The 20,880-nt window shown below is 40.1% G+C and overlaps 1 protein-coding gene across 1 annotated transcript in view; it reads right to left on the minus strand.

Moving 5' to 3' along the window:
• The window catches only part of dmd (dystrophin), a 320,865-nt gene that overhangs the window by 165,560 nt on the left and 134,425 nt on the right, over positions 1-20,880 (minus strand). The window contains exons 6-9 of the mRNA XM_027291475.1: positions 18,540-18,641; positions 16,860-16,930; positions 14,676-14,794; positions 8,591-8,787 (exon numbers count right to left, since the gene is read on the minus strand). Of these exons, the coding sequence (XP_027147276.1) occupies positions 8,591-8,787; positions 14,676-14,794; positions 16,860-16,930; positions 18,540-18,641 (489 nt within the window). The remainder of the gene's footprint in view (positions 1-8,590; positions 8,788-14,675; positions 14,795-16,859; positions 16,931-18,539; positions 18,642-20,880) is intronic.

Consider the following 20,880-nt stretch of genomic DNA (forward strand, 5'->3'; position numbering starts at 1 on the left):
CATCAGTTCATTAGCACTCCGTCTCTTTTTCTTCCCTCAGCTCCCCCCTCTCTCCCTGCCTCTCTCTATCTGCGTTTCAGCTCTTATGTGTGCATTTATCTGTAAGTGTCTCAGCCCCACTGTGATCTGTCTATTAGTTCCGCCCTGGGCTGACTGGCCGGCCACGGGCTCTTGGCCACCCTTCCTCAAACCATCGCTCTCTTATGTTTCTTCTGCACCTGCTGGAAAAGTTGCTCGGACTTAATTTAGCTGTGGGATTCAGAGCAGGCAGGCGATGACGCACACTGATGCTTCGGGAATAAAAAGCAGCCTTAACAGGGCTGACAGTTATTCATGAGCGCAAAGAAAAAATGACTCAAATGTTTTTTTTTTTGCAGCTGGACGCCTCACTGCGTCACCCTACAGCACATTGATGCTTTTAAGTGGCTGTCACGTCCTTATATTCATCTTAAGCTCCATCTCATTTTAATAACTCTTAAACTGAGATCTCTATTTTGTTTTCTGGGGGCTGCAACAATGATATTGTCATTAATTATTCTGACAATTATTTCTGAATAATTCAGTATAATATGTCATAAAATGTTAATTTCTGAAGTCATGTCAATTTTTGTCAGATTTTTTGTCAGGGCAGACGCCAAAAGGCAAAATATTCAGTGAAGACAAGACAAACATTGACTTCTAAAGGTCCAGTGTGTAAGATTTAGTGGCATCTAGTAGTGCAGTGGCAGATTGTAGACCCCTCGTTTCAACCTTTCCTTCCCAGCATGAGGCAAGGCAAGGCAAGGCAAGTTTATTTGTATAGCACAATCGTACACAAGGCAATTCATAGTGCTTTACAGAGGCAAGGAAAAACATTTGACATTAAGACAAGCAATAGCAATAGAAATAAAAAATAAAAAGAGAAGAAATTTAATTAAAAACATCAGAATGTCATTTAAAATCATTAAAATAGCAAATTTGACAATTTAAAACATTAAACGAATCACTGGATTATGATTAAAAATTCTTTAAAAGAGCTCAGCCATAAGCACGTGAAGGTGAGACTAAGTGGGTGAAACCACAAACCACATGAAAAGCCCTATCTAGGGTCAGTGTTTAGTTTTTCCACCTGCGGATACTGTAAAACACAGCGGGCTTCCTGCCAGCTTGAGCTGCTCTGTGCAGATTGACTAACCCTGAGCATCACCAAGTACTTATTTATTGTAACATGGTGACTAGTAAAGCCATCGTCTTTCTCTAAGTCTAAGATGCTTTTTTTTTTTTTACTTAACCAGAGAGATATTATACACAGACTTATAAACATTATTTCAGTCTAAAAGTTTTTCCCTCTCTGTATGATTCTATTGCTCTTCTCCCTTGTCTCTTCAGGATGTGTTGTTGGGGTTGGGGAGAATTGTTTATGTGAATATAAATGTCTCGATCTCGAGAGGCTTATCCGTGAATTTAAAAATCACCTTCTCTCTCTCTGCCCTTCAGATGTGGCTGTGCCTCACCCGGACAAGAAGAGTGTCATCATGTACGTGACGTCACTCTTCCAAGTGCTCCCCCAAAGCGTTTCCATGGAAGCCATCAAGGAGGTGGAGACGCTGCCGCGGGCAGCCGTAGCCAGCGCCGCCGGGTGACGACAGAGGAGCACTACCAATCCAGACCCAGCAGCGCTTCTCCCAGCAGGTTAGACACACACATACACACAGTGCTGCTGTTACTAAGGCCGCCACGTGACACTGTTATGGGCTCGTTCTTTTTGGTTTTTGTCTAAATTTATTCAGAGAGCAAGGTTAATTGAGCAATTTGTCCTGTGTACCAAAAGTTGTTTCTGAAGCTCATCACTCTGTTTTACACTAATTGAGGCCTGTTGCATCTCCTGGTAGTTGACAGTGAAGAGAGAAAGGGGGAGAAAATTGCCTACCTGTCAACGTTTTTGTATGTTTCTGTAATCTTGGAGACAAGAGCGAACAAAAGAAACTACATTAAAGATCTCCTCCTCCACAGACACAGATGTATCCACAGCAGGTAAACACTAAACTCTCTGCCCACGGACGCAGCACTTTGTAATGTCTCTACCATTGGCAATCACTGTGGAATTTCATCTTTCTTTGCTGCATAAAGTAAAACATTTTCAACTTTTGAACCAAGTTAATAGTCTAGCGGAAGTCTCTGTCAGACATGCACCTGGTTACGTTAATGTGAACAGCAATTTAACGGGTCAGCCTCATGTCTGAATGAGCACAGTCACTTTTATTAAACAAGGCACTCTCATGAGGTCTGCCCTAGTAACATTTCAGTAACACTTCAAACAAGTGCGAAATGAATGCCATCAGATCAGAGCGTGAAGGCTAGCAGCACAGCGAGCACACACTGAATGAGTCACCTGATTATCAGTTCTTCCACCGAAAAAATCGAATGAGTTCAATGAAACAGAACACACTGTGAATGAACCCTGTCGTTGCTATTATGGAGGTTCTGCTGATATCAAATCAGCTGTAAAATAACTTTTTTTCTTGCAGTTTGACGCAAGAGAGGAAAAGAAACAAAGATCAGATCAGTATTCGCTCATGACAACGGCATCATTCTTAGAAAAAACTCCCGATCATGATAAAACTGGGAGAACAGTGTGTGAGAGGATTCACCCCATCAGGTACCCACGCCGAAAGATCACAACCCACACGAGAAAGACACTCCAGAACTTAGACCCACGCAGCAGTGAGTGCGCCCCTCTGGGGACCAGGTGCCAAAATGCTGCGAGCATGGGCGTCTTAAATCTAAAATGAATCCAGTACTATATGTGTATATCCTGATTTTTGGGAAGAAACCAAAGCTAATGAGCCCACATATTGTCATACAGACAGCATGGCATCCTGTTACCATAGTAACATGCCAGCGCTGTCTGTGGTAACACGTTTGGATTGACCGCCTGGCAGACACATGGGAACTAGTTGATGGTGACATCTTCCCTGCAGCCATTCTTGTCTTCGTGGTCTGTGTAATTTTACTGTTACCATGACGGCTTAGTGCTGTGATGGTAAGTAAGATGCCATAATTTCTCCCATGAGCCTTTGCTCGCATGCATCGTGTCTGTGCTCAGCTGTGTACACTCGCTTGATCTTTGGAGCTACTTTTTTCACATTCACTGTTTTGTTGTTGAGGCAGCGCCCACACGAAATAATAATACTCAAAGTAGGCTCTGTGGTATTACATATTATACAACTAAAGGACTGCAGTTGTTTGTACGCTGCAATCAAAATGAGTTTGCACTCCTTTGAAGCATCAGCCCCCCATCCCTTTGTCCTTAATCAAGAGCTAAGTGGGCTTTTCCATCAGGACCCTCTCTCCGTGTTTTCCTGCTTTCAAATGTCCGACAGTCGTCTTAAGTCAGCACTTAAGGGGCAACTCCTCCTCCTTCAGACATCGTATATGTGAGAATAATTGATAATGAAGGGTCATGTAACAGATCACTGATAGGGGACATCTGAGACCACATCTTTTCCTGTTCCAATGCAAAATCAAATTAAGGTGCCTACGAGCAGGCTCATAAAAGCGTGGTTAAAAAGATTAAGACGAGCACTGTTTGGATTCTACTTTTTAATGATAAATTGGATAATGAGCCATTTGATAGCATATTTTCTTCTCAGTGGTGCCGCAAACGGAGAGCAGGTTTCCTGGAGGACCCAGCAGCGAGCATATTATCACAACACTTAACACAAGGCATGAAACGAGGAGGAAACGCAGCAAATTTATGTCAAATATTATGATCACAGCTCAGAAAGCCTCAAAAAAAATATGACAAGACAATCATCTCACAGCTTCACTCCTCTTGAAATTGTATTAGACAGAAGATCATTTCAGGTCAGCCTTATTTTGTGGGCATTATTTTTGTGTGGGCGTACTTTGGAAAATAAACAGTTTGTCTCGCCTTGAGCCAATTTATGAAAAGAGGACAAAATGTAGCAGAACAATCAAATATGCATGTCAGGAAGCGGCCTCTAAAACGTGTTCCTTGGAGCTAATTCACCTACGTTGAATCTTTGCATGAACCAAGTGAAGACATTGAAAGGAAACATGGGAAAGAGAACGACAAATTCCGCTTGCTGTCAGTGAAAAACAACTTAATTCAGTCTGTTTGTCAAAGTATAGCAGCGAAGTGTTTTATCTAAATCTGTCTTTCTACTAAATATTGACACTGTTAGAAAAATCCGAAACAAGTGAGACTCTGGGGAACAGAATTACCCCCATTATACACATGTTCGTTTATTTTTGGAAGACGGCAAATGAGACACAACACAGCGCTGCACAGACAGAGAACAGCTAAATGGATTTAAATTTTTGATCATTTTATTTTCAACGACCAAGTTTAATAACTAATTCTACAATTTGATATATTTGAATATGTGACTTGAAGCTTAACCACGTGAATAGTGAATTACACAAGGGTCAGGTAAATTAGGGTAGTCATCTTTCAGCAAGACTAGTTAAGCTGCTTTTACTTTTTCTCCTCATAGTTGAATTAGCTCTTGCCTATCTATACAGGTTAATCCATTGAATTACTAAAATAATGGAATATCAAAATTGCTTTCCCCATTACATGAAATGGGTAGGAAAAAGCGCAGGTTTGCTTGCCAAGAGCTTGCATGCTCAAGAGGCTGTTTTCTTGGACATTCTACATTTAATATAATAATAAAAACTCATATGGTACAACAGATGTCAGGTCCTCATTGACAAAACTAATAACAAATACAGCCTTGCAACTGAATCTTTCTCAACAATAGGTTGTGTGTGTGTGGCTCACTTCATATACTTGAGAATATTGTTTATTCAATATGTATGTATTGAGCAGCCTTTAACATCATCATTTCTCAATATCGCAATGTGACAGAAGAGTCCGTGAGCAAGTTTGAGTTAGGGGTCAGAGTGAGTTCATGCTTTATGAGAGAGTACATCGATTTACAGAAGCCAATGGGATATATATATATATAATATATAGTGTAATAACAATAAATATATATAATACTGTACAGTTAGGTTTAAGCAAGATTACATAGCGTGTCTATACACAGGTTTGGCTGCACCGACCAGTATCTTGTGGTGGACTGACGTTACAGTTCACCAGCTTCTGTTATTCTGTTATGTGTATTTCGTGTATACGTGATTGTTGGTATGTTGAGTTAGCCTCCGTGCCTCCACTCCATTGGCTTCTGTAAATCGATGTACTCTCTCATAAAGCATGAACTCACTCTGACCCCTAACTCAAACTTGCTCACGGACTCTTCTGTCACATTGCGATATTGAGAAATGATGATTGTTAAAGTCTACTCAATACATACATATTGAATAAACAATATTCTCAAGATATATGAAGTGAGCCACACACACAACATATTGTTGAGAAAGATTCAGTTGCAAGGCTGTATTTAGTTATTAGTTTTGTCAATGAGGACCTGACATCTGTTGTACCATATGAGTTTTTATTATTATTATTACAAATGTAGAATGTCCAAGAAAACAGCCTCTCGAGCATGCAAGCTCTTGGCAAGCAACCCTGCACTTTTTCCTACCCATTTTTTGTAATGTGGAAAACAATTTTGATATTCCATTATTTTAGTAATTCAATGGATTAACCTGTATAGATGAGGCAAGAGCTAAATTCAACTATGATGGAGAAAGAAGGTAACAGCAGCTTAACTAGTTTTGCTGAAAGATGACTGCCCTAATTTACCTGAGCCTTGTGTAATTCACTATTCACTAAGCTTCAAGTCACATATTCAAATATATCAAATTGTAGAATTAGTTATTAAACTTGGTCGTTGAAAATAAAATGATCAAAAATTTAAATCCATTTAGCTGTTCTCTGTCTGTGCAGCGCTGTGTTGTGTCTCATTTGCCGTCTTCCAAAAATAAACGTAACTATTGTGTCAGTAATGGGGGGTAATTCTGTTCCCCAGAGTCTCACTTGTTTCAGGATTTTTCTAAACAGTGTCAATATTTAGTAGAAAGACAGATTTAGATAAAACACTTCGCTGCTAATACTTTGACAAACAGACTGAATTAAGTTGTTTTTCACTGACAGCAAGAGGAATTATGTCGTTCTCTTTCCCATGTTTTCCCTTTTCACATGTCTTCACTTGGTTCATGCAAAGATTCAACAGTAGGTGAATTAGCTCCAAGGAACACGTTTTAGAGGCCGCTTCCTGCACTGCATATATTTGATTGTTCTGCTACATTTTGTCCTCTATTTCATAAATTGGCTCAAGGCAGAGACAAAACTGTTTATTTTCCAAAGTACGCCCACACAAAAATAATGCTCCACAAAATAAGGCTGACCTGAAATGATCTTCTGTCTAATACAATTTCAAGAGGAGTGAAGCTGTGAGATGATTGTCTTGTCATATTTTTTTGAGGCTTTCTGAGCTGTGATCATAATATTTGACATAAATTTGCTGCGTTTCCTCCTCATTATCATGCCTTGTGATTAAAGTGGTTGTGATAATATGCTCGCTGCTGGGTCCTCCAGGAAACCTGCTCTCAGTTTGCGGCACCACTGAGAAGAAAATATGCTATCAAATGGCTCATTATCCAATTTATCATTAAAAAGTAGAATCCAAACAGTGCTCGTCTTAATCTTTTTAACCACGCTTTTATGAGCCTGCTCGTAGGCACCTTAATTTGATTTTGCATTGGAACAGGAAAAGATGTGGTCTCAGATGTCCCCTAATCAGTGATGCTGTTACATGACCCTTCATTATCAAATTTATTCTCAATAATACAGATGTCTGAAGGAGGAGGAGTTGCCGCCTTACAGTGCTGACTTAAGACGACCTGTCGGACATTTGAAAGCAGGAAATCACGGAGAGAGGGTCCTGATGGAAAAGCCCACTTAGCTCTTGATTAAGGACAAAGGGATGGGAGGGCTGATGCTTCAAAGGAGTGCAAACTCATTTTGATTGCAGCGTACAAACAACTGCAGTCATTTAGTTGTATAATATGTAATACCACAGAGCCTACTTTGAGTATTATTATTTCGTGTGGGCGCTGCCTCAACAACAAAACAGTGAAATGTGAAAAAAGTAGCTCCCAAAGATCAAGCGAGTGTACACAGCTGAGCACAGACACGATGCATGCAGAGCAAAGGCTCATGGGAGACAAATTATGGCATCTTAACTTACCATCACAGCACTAAGCCGTCATGGTAACAGTAAAATTACACAGACACGAAGACAAGAATGGCTGCAGGGAAGATGTCACCATTCAACTAGTTCCCATGATGTCTGCCAGGCGGGTCAATCCAACACGTGTTACCACAGAAACAGCGCTGGCATGTTACTATGGTAACAGGATGCCATGCTTGTATGACAATATGTAGGGCTCATTAGCTTTGGTTTCTTCCCAAAAATCAGGATATACACATATACAGTACTGGATTCATAGGTTCGTTTTTGTCATTTAGATTTACAAAAAGAACGCCACTGCTCGCGCAGCATTTTGGCACCTGGTCCACAGAGGGAGCAGCATCACTGCTGCAGTGAGTTATAAAGTTCTGATAAAGAAAGATGTCTTCTCAGTGATGGGTTGTGAAATCTATTTCGAGCGTGAGGAATACCTGATGGAGGTTGAATCCTCTCACACATGTTCTCACCAGTTTTATCATGAATCAGACAGAGAGTTATTATTCTAAGAATAGAATGACAAGTTGTCATGAGCGAATACTGATCTGATTCTTTGTTTCTTTTTCTCTCTTGCGTCAAACTGCAAGAAAAAAAGTTATTTTACAGGCTGATTTGATATCAGCAGAACCTCCATAATAGCAACGACAGGGTTCATTCACAGTGTGTTCTGTTTCATTGAACTCATTCGATTTTTTCGTGTGGAAGAACTGATAATCAGGTGACTCATTCAGTGTGTGTCTCGCTGCTGCTGCTAGCCTTCACGCTCTGATCTGATGGCATTCATTTCGCACTTGTTTAAAGTGTTACTGAAATGTTACTAGGGCAGACCTCATGAGAGTGCCTTGTTTAATAAAAGTGACTGGGGCTCATTCAGACATGAGACTGACCCGTTAAATTGCTGTCACATTAACGTAACCAGGTGCATGTCTGACAGAGACTTCAGCTAGACTATTAACTTGGGTTCAAAAGTTGAAAATGTTTTACTTTATGCAGCAAAGAAAGATGAAATTCGCACAGTGATTTGCCAAATGGTAGACAATTACAAAGTGCTGCGTCAGTCGGGCAGAGAGTTTAGTGTTTACCTGCTGTGGATACATCTGTGTCTGTGGAGGAGGAGAACTTTAATGTAGTTTCTTTTGTTCGACTCTTGTCTCCAAGATTACAGAAACATACAAAAACGTTGACAGGTAGGCAATTTTCTCCCCATTTCTCTCTTCACTGTCAACTACCAGGAGATGCAACAGGCCTCAATTAGTGTAAAACAGAGTGATGAGCTTCAGGAAACAACTTTTGGGTACACAGGAACAAAATTGCTCAAATTAACCTTGCTCTCTGAATAAATTTAGAACAAAAACCAAAAAGAACGAGCCATAACAGTGTCACGTGGCAGCCTTAGTAACAGCAGCACTGTGTGTATGTGTGTGTCTAACCTGCTGGGAGAAGCGCTGCTGGGTCTGGATCTGGTAGTGCTCCTCTGTCGTCACCCGGGCGGCGCTGGCTACGGCTGCCCGCGGCAGCGTCTCCACCTCCTTGATGGCTTCCATGGAAACGCTTTGGGGTAGCACTTGGAAGAGTGACGTCACGTACATGATGACACTCTTCTTGTCAGGGTGAGGCACAGCCACATCTGAAGGGCAGAGAGAGGAGAGGTGATTTTTAAATTCACGGATAAGCCTCTCGAGATCGAGACATTTATATTCACATAAACAATTCTCCCCAACCCCAAACAACACATCCTGAAGAGACAAGGAGAGAAGAGCAATAGAATCAATACAGAGAGGGAAAAAACTTTTAGACTCAAAAAAATGTTTATAAGTCTGTGTATAATATCTCTCTGGTTAAAGTAAAAAAAAAAAGCATTCTTAGACTTAGAGAAAGATGATGGCTTTACTAAGTCACCATAGTTACAATAATAAGTACTTGGTGATGCTCAGGGTTAGTCAATCTGCACAGAGCAGCTCAAGCTGGCAGGAAGCCCGCTGTGTTTTACAGTACGCAGCGTGGAAAAACTAAACACTGACCCTAGACCCTATAGTCTCACCTTCATGCTGGGAAGGAAAGGTTGAAACGAGGGGTCTACAATCTGCCACTGCACTACTAGATGCCACTAAATCTTACACACTGGACCTTTAGAAGTCAATATTTGTCTTGTCTTCTATGATAGCACTGAATATTTTTGCCTTTTGGACGTCTGCCCTGACAAAAATCTGACAAAAAATTGACATAGACTTCAGAAAGTTGTATTTTATGACATATTATCCTGAATTATTCAAGGAATAATTGTCAGAATAATTAATAATGACAATAATCATTAGTTGCAGCCCCCAGAAACAAAATAGAGATCTCAGTTTAAGAAGTTATTAAAATGAGATGGAGCTTAAGAATGAATATAAGGACGTGACAGCCACTTAAAAGCATCCAATGTGCTGTAGGGTGACGCAGTGAGGCGTCCAGCTGCAAAAAAAAAAACATTTGAGTCATTTTTCTTTGCGCTCATGAATAACTGTCAGCCACTGTTAAGGCTGCTTTTTATTTCCCAAAGCATCAGTGTGCGTCAGTCAGCCTGCCTGCTCTGAATCCCACAGCTAAATTAAGTCCGAGCTAACTTTTCCAGCAGGTGCAGAAGAAACATAAGAGAGCGATGGTTTGAGGAAGGGTGGCCAAGAGCCCGTGGCCCGGCCAGTCAGCCCAGGGCGGAACTAATAGAGACAGATCACAGCGGGGCTGAGACACTTACAGATAAATGAACACCATAAGAGGCTGAAACGCAGATAGAGAGAGGACAGGAGAGAGAGGGGGAGAGCTGAGGGAAGAAAAAGAGACGGAGTGCTAATGAACTGATGGTTAACAGAGTGATGTGTGGAGTGAGGTCAGCTCATGACTGTAGGAATAATGAACAGGAGAAAGAAGGAAGAGGGACGGTAATGGAGGAAAAGAAACCAGAGAGGTGGAGAGAGAAAAGTCGCCAAACAGAGATGAGTGTGTGCCAAGAAAGATGTGTGTGATAGATAGATAAAGCTGGAGTCATATTTTTGGCCGTGGAATACTGATTTATCAGCATCACGGAGAAATCTGAGGATGTTATTATTTGTCTGAGGAAGACAAACAGCTCCATAAATAAAGCCACCATCTGCAAGTGTGTGTCTAAGTGTGTACACATCCCTCACTTGTGTAGTCCACTCTGTTTCCCCATCCTATGATCTCCATTTTAATCATTTCAGCACAGCTACATGTTTGTGCATACTTATAAGGCTCTGCCGGTGTTTGTGTGTTTGCATGTGTGTGCATTTGTGTTAGTGTGTTTTTGTTTTTGTGGAGGCACACTGACTGCAAAATAGTTGTGCGTGCACAAAACAAATTCTAAGCGCCGCTCGGTCTGCAAGTCAACATTTGAGAGACACGGAGGATTTGGAGGAGCAGCTTGTTTCTGAGGCTGCTCGCTCACTGTTCTCCAGCTGTTTGCGCTTCCGAGCACTTAAGAGGCCGCTTAGCAACCATGTTTGAGGAGCAAGCTGCAACAGGACACACCCACAGTCTTTTGAAGTCATCACAGAAAAACAAGGTTGAATAAATAGAAAATGATTGACAACCAGATGACTAGTCATGTGATAGAAGTTAGGCATTTATGTCACGCTGCCTCGTTTATTGGTTCAGTGGGGTCAGATTTGTGCCACGCCCTTTCTGACAAAGCTGTCATTCAGAATGAAAGTTAATAAATATTTTTACACTCCACAATTCCACTATTAACTTCTTTTAAATTGGTTACAAAATAAAGCTCATTTGCCAACAAACTGAATGTGATTTAGCTTTTATTTTGAAAGATTCTAACCCTTTGCTTAAGGTGAAATACAACAGCCGGCACTCCGGCTACTGCATGTGCTGTACATATACTGTGCACAAAATGATCCCGTATGCAGTCTGTTTTGTAGTACATTACTGTGCGTTTACATATGAGCTAAAAAAGTCCAGTGTGTCAGATTTAGGGAGCACTATTTACAGATTATGGCAGAAATGGAATCTAAAACATAACATAAGTCCAAGACAAACTAAATACTGGCTCTAGATGAGGCCTTTTGTATTTTTCTGGCCACTGTAGTTCCTCCTTCATGTCAGGCAGGAGGGGGTGACGCGAGTAGGTTGAAATCAGAAATAAACACATAGCTAATTTGATGTCATACTTCGCACAGAAAGTATGAATGGTACATTTAGTGTGCGATATCAGTTTAAGTTTGCAGTCAGGGATTCAGACTGGCAAAAGGAAGCACGAGCAGCTTTGATCATCACGAGCGTGAAAATCCCCGTTGCTGTTTCAGATGTAATTACACATTTCTTCTCTCACGATTCTGTCCTCCCTCGCACAGAAATCCAATTCAGCTCTTACAAGTATGCGCGTTCTCAATGTTGACTTGCTGACTTAAGTAGTGCTCAAATTTGTTTTGTGCTCTCTCAAATCTTTTGTCATCAATATACGTACATAACTAAGCACATGTGTGTGTGTGTGTGCGTGCACGCATATGGTTTGCAGTGATTACATCGGTCTCTGTCAACATGCTCTGTGGAAATGTCATTAGTTTGGATTAAAATAGCTTCTCAAATGATTCCCTAGAAAATATTAGGTTTTGACACTGATATTTAACTTTTGACTGAAAAATTCTATTCTTGTACAAAACAACAGATTCCATTACTCCATTTATGACTTCTCCAAGTTGCTGCGACCCACGTTAGATCAGATGAAACTTTAGAATAGTAGCTCTGTAGTGGGGAAACGCGTCTAACCAATAGTCTATAGTTTGCTGATGTGTTCAAAGACTACGTGAAAAATCTGGCTTCCAAGAGATAAAGTTTGAAACCCGAGCTGCAGCACGGCAGCTGGATGTCAGCTTTGATTCCATGCTAAAGAAGTGAACAAAGGCTCGAGAGCGCAGAGAAACAAAGCAAAGACAAGGAAGGGGAGTGAAGAGGAATTAGAGGGAGACGCTGCTGAGAGAGACACACAAAGACAGGATAAACACACACAGAAAGAAAGAAAGTACAAATAAAAGATAGTGACTATGTATTATGTAATACAGAGGTTAAGAGATTATATTACTTCAAAGACTGTGTACTTAAACACACATTTCAGTATTAAAATGAGTTCACTCCTAATTCAACTTCTCCTCCTGGTGTTAATGTTAACCAGCACACAAACAGTTGTGCGTGTAACTACGAGCATGCTGAAGTTTGGCTTCAGTCCTGGATTCTCTGTGTGTCATGTGGAGCTCAAGGGCCTTTACAATGCAGAGAAGATAACACCGTCTATCTAAACCTCAGGAAGAGCAACAGAGGACACATCCCTCTTCAGTGACAAGGTAATTAATGCTCAATCAATCACTTGCATTTTAAAGCTTTTTTGCTGATTTGTTAGTGCATACACAACTTTACAGAACTCAGATGTCAGACTTTTCACCAGAACCATCTGTGTTAGAAAACAAAATGGCCTGTTTTAGGCCTTGCTATATTTTGGATGACTTGTTCTATATTTAAAACAGAGTTTAGACAGTTTAATCCTGAAGAGTACAAAGAGAAATAGCTGGTGTTGGATTGTATGCGTGGACACAAATAGGAGGTTCACTGGCTTTTTCTTACTGTGACCTCAGATTATTGTAAGAGTCAGAAATACATTTCAACACAAACATTTCTGTCACTAAAGTACAATGAACAATTAAAAAATCAATTCAGTCAGTTTGTTTACAGCCTTGGTGATAATCCCTCGACTAATAATTCATGTGATTTAACAGAAAGAAGAAAGAAACACAAGGGAACATGGTTGAAGTCTATGATTATACCAAAGTATCCACTGTGGTTTGACGCCAAGCTTAAAAACTGCTGCCGCCATCACAAACAATGTGCTGTTTCAAAGGATTAAACATCAAACAAGTGTCCAACTTCCCAAATCCTGAGAGCTGGTCTTCAGTAAGATATGAGCCATAAAAACCTCAGACAAACACAACTAGAAATCCTTTCATAGCACAAGACATTTCAAAAAGCCCAGGTGGGGGGTTAATGGTGTTTTGAGCATTGGTGCACAGCATAATAATGCTACACATTCACCCCACTTGGTCCCAACTAGTGATTGTTTATTGTAAGATCAATGGAAATTCATCTGCCGTGATGTGTCGTTTCAAGGCTTAACCGAGCTGCGAGGGATTACAACGCTCCCTATCGTGCTGGCTCAAAGCCATAACACAGCACTCACAAGGGGAGGAGGGGTGAGATTAAAGAGGAATACCACTGAATACAACCATTTCTGATTTCACATACAATCAATAGACCATTCATACATGTGTGTGGGCAAATGTTAAAGTTATAGTTAAACAACCCATCCCTGCTAATATTGTATGGAAGACTTAGAACATATATCACACATAAAAAGGGAATTCATGGGTCAAGGGTGGCAAAAGTGAAATCACAACAATGGAGCGTTCACACGCGTGGGGAAGATGAATTTGATTTGATTTCTGATTTTGAAATCTGAAAAGTTGACTGACAATAAAAAACGTACCTACAAGTGAGAAGTAGCATTAGCTGATACGCTTGCATTACTCGCCCTGTATTCACTCCCCCACTCTGTAACTTGTATGTATCGTGGTGTGTCACATTGTCCGCTAACGTAATGTAAATGTTAGGCAGCGTTGTGAAACAGTAAAATAATTTGCGGTATTGAATTTTCAAGCAGAATATTGGTCAGATCTGTGGCTGTGTGTTGATGTATCTCACAATCCCGTATCCATTGGGATTGCATGTTTTTAAAACCTTGATCAGCCGATCTCCATTCCTATAAAAAAAAGTTTTTAAAAAATACACTATACTATATAGAAAATATTAGGAACATTTGGATATACAAACTTCAAACTTCACTCGATCGATCACACCAACTCTTAGTTTTGATTGATTGATTTCTCTAGCTGTGTGCTAAGAGGCAGTCCTGCTTATAAGTGGAGTGAAGTAAATCTAGGCCTATGTTTGCAAAAAAATACCCCCACCATTCATCACAGACAGCTGGCCACCAAAGACAGTGTTGCAATAAACTTTGACCCCTGTCAGCTTTATTCACTTCATCCCTGCCTGACAGTTGTGATTAAGAGTCTGTAAACTGGTCTCAGGTCAGCAGCAACCCTGGCAGTGATGGATGTCACACATTCTGCCTCAACATGCTCGTTAGAAGGCGTCTCTGGAGTTATTTTGCACAAAATCAAAAGGGCTTTTCTGACATTTTTGGGTCAATTTTTGCATCACCGATCAAGACCTTCCGCCAAGGTGACCACAGTTATCGCCATGGCAACGTCCAATCGTAGCATGACACATCATGTTCGTCTGGGCCATTTACAGTGCATGAGTGGAAGGCGTGAAATACGATGGGAGCTGTAACTCACCTCGAATATTCTTCCCTGGAATTACCTGGTAAGAGTGTGTGTATTCTCGCGCACGCGTGTGTGTGTGTGTAGATGTGTATGTGTGTGTGTGCATGTGTGTTACCCTCAGGGTCCAGCAGTCTCTCTATCCCCAGGTGTTGTTCTGCCTTATTAAAGGCGTGTTCCAGTCTGTCGATCGCAGACGTCTTCTTCTCCACTGAGCTCCAATCAAAAAGCTCAGGTCTGCGGAGGCAAAAGAGAAATCAACAGGGATCATGTACCCACTATATCTATACTGTAATTGATCCAAATATAGAATATGCCACATATTAAGTAGATCATGTCCCTGGTTGATCATTTTCTCCGTTGCTCTGTGCATATTCCTCAGCATATGTTGAGTAAAAGGAGACAAAGAGCGGCCCCGAAAGTAAAAGGGCTGACATTGTAGTCGTAAAAAAGTTTATTATACAGCCAACAGATTAATTTTCTTAAAAATGACAAACACTGTAATTAACTCACTTCAGCTGACACCATCAGGTTTATTTTTAGGACTACTTTAAGTCAGCAACCATGTATTCATCTGCTGTGCAGTGATTCTTAGCTGTGCCTACTCTCCAGTCAACTCACCACCACCTCCTCGGCAAACAGTGGAAGCAGACCATATTAATGCAAAACTGCATGTTGATTTAGTATGTTATTTCATTTCAACATTTGAATATTTTCTCTGTGAAGTAAACATCACATTGCTGGCACGGATCAACAGAGCAAATGATGTGCAGGGTGGTGGCTTCGGCGTGTGTGTGATCTCCCACTCTGTATTCATGTAAGGACACTGCTGACAGCTGTTCATGCGAGCTAACCATGATTTAATTCATAATTACACGAGTCCAGGCCTGAGACCCAAACTGTCATGGGTATCCATACAGGCAGATTAACAGTTTCAGCCATCCATCCATCTATTCATTCATTATCCACTTACTCATCATTTACATATTTGTTCACTCATTTGATACAGTTTTTCTATTTAATATTACAACTTCACTGCACTGAGCAATTTGTGTAATTAGTGAAGATGTAAAGTATAAAGTGGGAGAATGTTTGCTGGTACAGAGAAATAAGGTGAACCAGAGCATCCAGGCATCCACTGGAGCCCTTGAAGGGATTGAAAATATAATTATTTAATGATATTTTAGTTCAATTCAACTTCAGCATCACAAACGCTATCAATTTGCAGATTCACAAGCACAGCAGGCCTTCTTAGTATGATCCTGGTTTATAATATATTCAAGATTGTTTAGATCCCCTAAGCTCTGCCGTGGAAAACCTTACATACCACAGAGATATCAATCTCTTCTTCTGTTGTGCAGTGACATTTAGCCCACACATGTTTAGTGCTTATGAGGAATGCTGTTGGCTAGAGTCTGCTAAGAGACATAAATACTGAATAAATAACAATATTAGATTCATTCCTTTTTGAGATTTTGAAAGAGGCTTTATTTCTTCTGAAACTGACCCTGAAGGTTTGGTTTCACTTTGGCTCTGCATAAAGCCATTTCATACAGGAGAACAGCATTTACTGTAGGTAATGTGCTTTCAACTTGTGCTGGATCTACTCATGCGAGACAGTTGCCACTTGTTTGTAACTGGCTGTGGCCAAAATCCCTTCCATGTTAATGTAGTAAGTACTCCCTATATAACAGACTACATATAGTTTTGTGTTTATCATCACTGGCAGATGTGGAGTTGCACAATGGTATTCTAATATATTCAGAGGTTTGTCAGTTTCAGCTTGAAACTATATGAGTAGTAATAACTGGAACTCACTGACTCAAGAGAAAATGCAATCTTAGTAAAAACATGGCAACCACAAGAATCAAGGATTAAGAGGAAACAACACATTACTGGCAGTACCACAAAGAGCTCAACTGACTGGCAACTTCTTCCATGCCCATGCATTAACTGATTAGCTTTAAATGAAGAGTAAGTCGTTCATCTAGTCTAGCTGACTTGTTAGCTGGCAGTACCTGACGTTTTCTGTCTTTGCCTCTTTCTTCCTCTTCTTTTTTTTTTGTCTTTTTCTGAGTACTTAGTAGTAATGGGCTCATTTCCCACCACATCTATTTAACAAAACGCGTGAACAAGACCACAATTTAGGCAGACAAATAAATCCAATACTTTGTCTCCCTTTGTACACCTTTGACATTTGCTTGTCCATCCACCCCTCCTCTGTGTCTACTGCTTTATTTTCTTTCTATTACCCTGTCTGCCAGCACACACAGGCACACATACACTAGTCGTTTTACACTACCTGTGGCTGTGGATGAGGGCATTGAAGGCCAATCCATCATTCCAGCTACTGGAGAAGTTAACCACGTTGACCTGAAGACAGAGATAATGGATATTAGAGCGCCAACCCGTGAATGCAGTGTGACACCCACACACTGTCGTCCAAGTACTGGTTTCCATTTTAGATTGAAGACATCTTTTCTCTCCCAAATTGCCAGTGTGAGCATCTAATACATGGAATGATAGACTACTATGGCTAAAAATGGCTTTTAAATGTGGTATAAAGCAGCATGAAGCTTGGCAAGTACTGAGAAGTCAACTGACTGTACAATAAACCCTGCCCCCCTTAGCTACTGTTGCTGTACCTGTCAAGCTTTCCATTCTGGCACAGGAACTCTGGACTTTACATTTTAACTGTAGCAGTTTTAACACAAGAAATTGTACCAGTCTCCTTTCTCACACAGAAATAACTAACAGCAAACCTCTCTTTTCTAACAAAGTGTTGATATTGATTTGATTTAGTTTGATTAGCTAATTAAACACATTTCTTTAGGCAGTTTTGCAACCAACTCACAGTTTTCCAGTCAACTGGCCTGTAAAACGTCTTAAATATGCACATGATGGCTACATACATGACAATACTAATGTTGTAACTTAAAGCTAAAGCTGGCTCCAGCCCCCTATGACCCTAAAGAGCTGATGACATGCTACTTGGCAGTAAAAATGACCCCAGGTTACTACTGGAACTGGAACGTTTGAAGCTTACATTAGATACTCTTTTAAAAGCTTTGTGTCTTTGGCTTTGGAAAGGTGATAAAGGAGAAAGCACCCTTCACTCTCCTGAGTGCCACTACTTTGCCAGAGTTTGTCATTTTATTCATCATCTTAATGCACTCATTATGTACCCATAATGAAGGTAATTCAGGATCAGTTATTTCTGATTAGAAAATAAAGACCATTCTTTTAAGTTTTGCACAGGGGGAGATTTAAGGTGATCTCAGCCAAAGAAACTATTAAATGTGACAAATATGCTGTGTTGTGAGTGCTCTAGCTTAAAGGCTTCCATACAGCAGAGAAGAATTCAAGCCAAAAGAAACAGAATTAAATGGAGAAAAATGAGATGGCACTCAGACTGCACCAACCTCTAAAAATACTGAATACTCCAAAGGAATTCAAAGACATCACCCCCGCTGCTGAAATTTTAAGTTAATTGGATTCTTTTTTTTTTTACCCCGAAAACATATTTTTAGGACTAAGGCTCAAGTCTCTATGTCTTTTAGTTCCGTACTTAGGGCTATAAAATGATAATCATCTGATGGCACTAATCCCAGATCTGGATCACTACCAAACCATAATCCATTTTTCTTTGGCCCAAAGCCTATCTGTCCACCAAATTTCATGAAAATCTGTTCATGAGGGGTTTGAGATATCCAGTCAGACAGATAGAAAGACAACATGAAAAAGCACCAGGGCTAAAAGCATTGTGTATTACTAAAGATAAAATGGAGAAAAGACTTAATTTCACAATTCTACTCATTAGATTTGAATTATTGCTTTTAAATGCAGACAGACAACCATCACTTATGGTGTCAGAGGACTACAGTTTCCTGAAAACATAGGAGAGACTACTGCAGGTAATAAGGGAACCAGTCTGACAGGCTGTGGACTCAGGATAAGGCAGTGAATGAGAAAAGGAACAGACCTGAGGATACTGGCGTGTGTTCTGACGAACCCAACTCAGCAGAATCTTCTCACTGTTGGTCTGCTGTAGGCCCGCCATCACATCCTTCATCACATCCTTTACCTGCACAGAAATACAAAAAATATATTAAGACACATATATTAAGAGAGGTTTCCACAATTACCTACACTCAGGCACTCAAACTGCCTGAAGCTTTGCTGGTGGCCCTTAGAGTGTCCAAAGTTCATTAAACCTCACAAGATAAAGGTTTTGGTTGGAAAGAATAATCTAATTCCAATTAAGTGGGACTGAAAATTTGTCCTGTGGATGTCTCTAGGGGAAAATAAATTGACATCATTAAAATGAAAAGGGTAGCGTGAATGAACTTCTACTTATCTATCCATTAGATAGATAGATAGATAGATAGATTAGGACATATTTAGTGTGTAACGATGACATTTTGTTCTGATGGATAAGACCCAAGGGTTGTCCAAGATGGAAATGGTTTATCTTCTAGGGAGTATGACTATGCATGGTAAATGTCATGGAAATCTAGCTATTAAAGTCCTGTGTAAAAGTTGATCGTTTGACTTGAGTGTGGTGACAAGGTGACTTTGTGCCGTGTCCAAAATGGAAAGGGTTTATCCTCTGGGGAATAAGGCTGTGCTGAATGAATTCCATGAAAATTTTATATTTTATAGTTTTTTTCCTGCCTATCTTAAGGGTAAGTTGGTCAGTCAATTGACTACTTTGGTCCAGACTGAAATATCTGAGTAACAGTTGGATGGACTTGAATTTTGAGGCTAATATCTTGACAACTGTTGGATGATTTGTATGAAATTTAGTTTAGACGTTCAAGTTCTCTAGTGGTTGTATTCCAATAACAATGGTGATCCTGTAACATTTCCTCTACTCTCATTTGCAGGTTAAAGTTTAACTCATTTCACTCAGTCCCCTTATTGACACCCTGACATGTACTGTATGGACCAGCTGAAACGTCATTTCTTTTTGTTCAGAGTGAAACATCTCAGCAACAATGGAATGGATTAACATAATATTTGGTACAGACACTTACTGTGACCATCATAGGAATTACAATAACTTTGATCATCCTCTAACTTTTTTTTCTTGCCATTATTTTATTTTAGTCCAAATTTTAGTGGAGCACTCCCACCTGCGTCAGCTATAAATTCAGCTATTAGCAATTCAAGCCACTTTGTCATGATGGACCTTGTCAAGTATTGGTCAGGAGGAGATTATGACCAAGGGTAACACTAGATAAGTCAAGTTGTGTGTTATTATGATGGTTAGAAATGATCCTATGGGATTTACTATTTACCAGTGGTACTAATGGTAATAGTAAATTTACTGACAATCTGCTTACCCTGCTGCTGACTAAATGGTTGATGGTCAGACCAATGTTAGAGGATGATCAAAGTTATTGTAATTCCTATGATGGCACAGTAAGTGTCTGTACAAAAATTATATTAATCCATTCCATTGTTGCCGAGATATTTCACTCTGAACAAAAGGAATGACGTTTCAGCGGTCCATCCAGTACATGTCAGGGTGTCAATAAGGGTCTGAGTGAAATGAGTTAAACTTTAACTGCAAATGAGAGTAGAGGAAATGTTACAGGATCACCATTGTTATTGGAATACAACCACTAGAGAACTTGAACGTCTAAACTAAATTTATACAAATCATCCAACAGTTGTCAAGATATTAGCCTCAAGTACAATCCATCCAACCGTTACCAGATATTTCAGTCTGGACCAAAGTAGTCAATTGACTGACCAACTTACCCTTAAGATAGGCAGGAAAAAACTATAAATATAAAAATTTTCATGGAATTCATTCAGCACAGCCTATTCCCCAGAGGAAAACCCTTCCATTTGGACACGGCACAAAGTCACCTTGTCACCACACTCAAGTCAAACGATCAACTTTTACACAGGACTTTAATAGCTAGATTCCATGACATTTACATGCATAGTCATACTCCCTAGAAGATAAACCATTTCCATCTTGGACAACCCTTGGGTCTTATCCATCAGAACAAAATGTCATTGTTACACACTAAATATGTCCTAATCTATCTATCTATCTAATGGATAGATAAGTAGAAGTTCATTCACGCTACCCTTTTCATTTTAATGATGTCAATTTATTTTCCCCTAGAGACATCCACAGGACAAATTTTCAGTCCCACTTAATTGGAATTAGATTATTCTTTCCAACCAAAACCTTTATCTTGTGAGGTTTAATGAACTTTGGACACTCTAAGGGCCACCAGCAAAGCTTCAGGCAGTTTGAGTGCCTGAGTGTAGGTAATTGTGGAAACCTCTCTTAATATATGTGT

This window comes from Larimichthys crocea, chromosome XIX, assembly GCF_000972845.2.
Source record: "Larimichthys crocea isolate SSNF chromosome XIX, L_crocea_2.0, whole genome shotgun sequence".
Taxonomy (NCBI): domain Eukaryota; kingdom Metazoa; phylum Chordata; class Actinopteri; family Sciaenidae; genus Larimichthys; species Larimichthys crocea.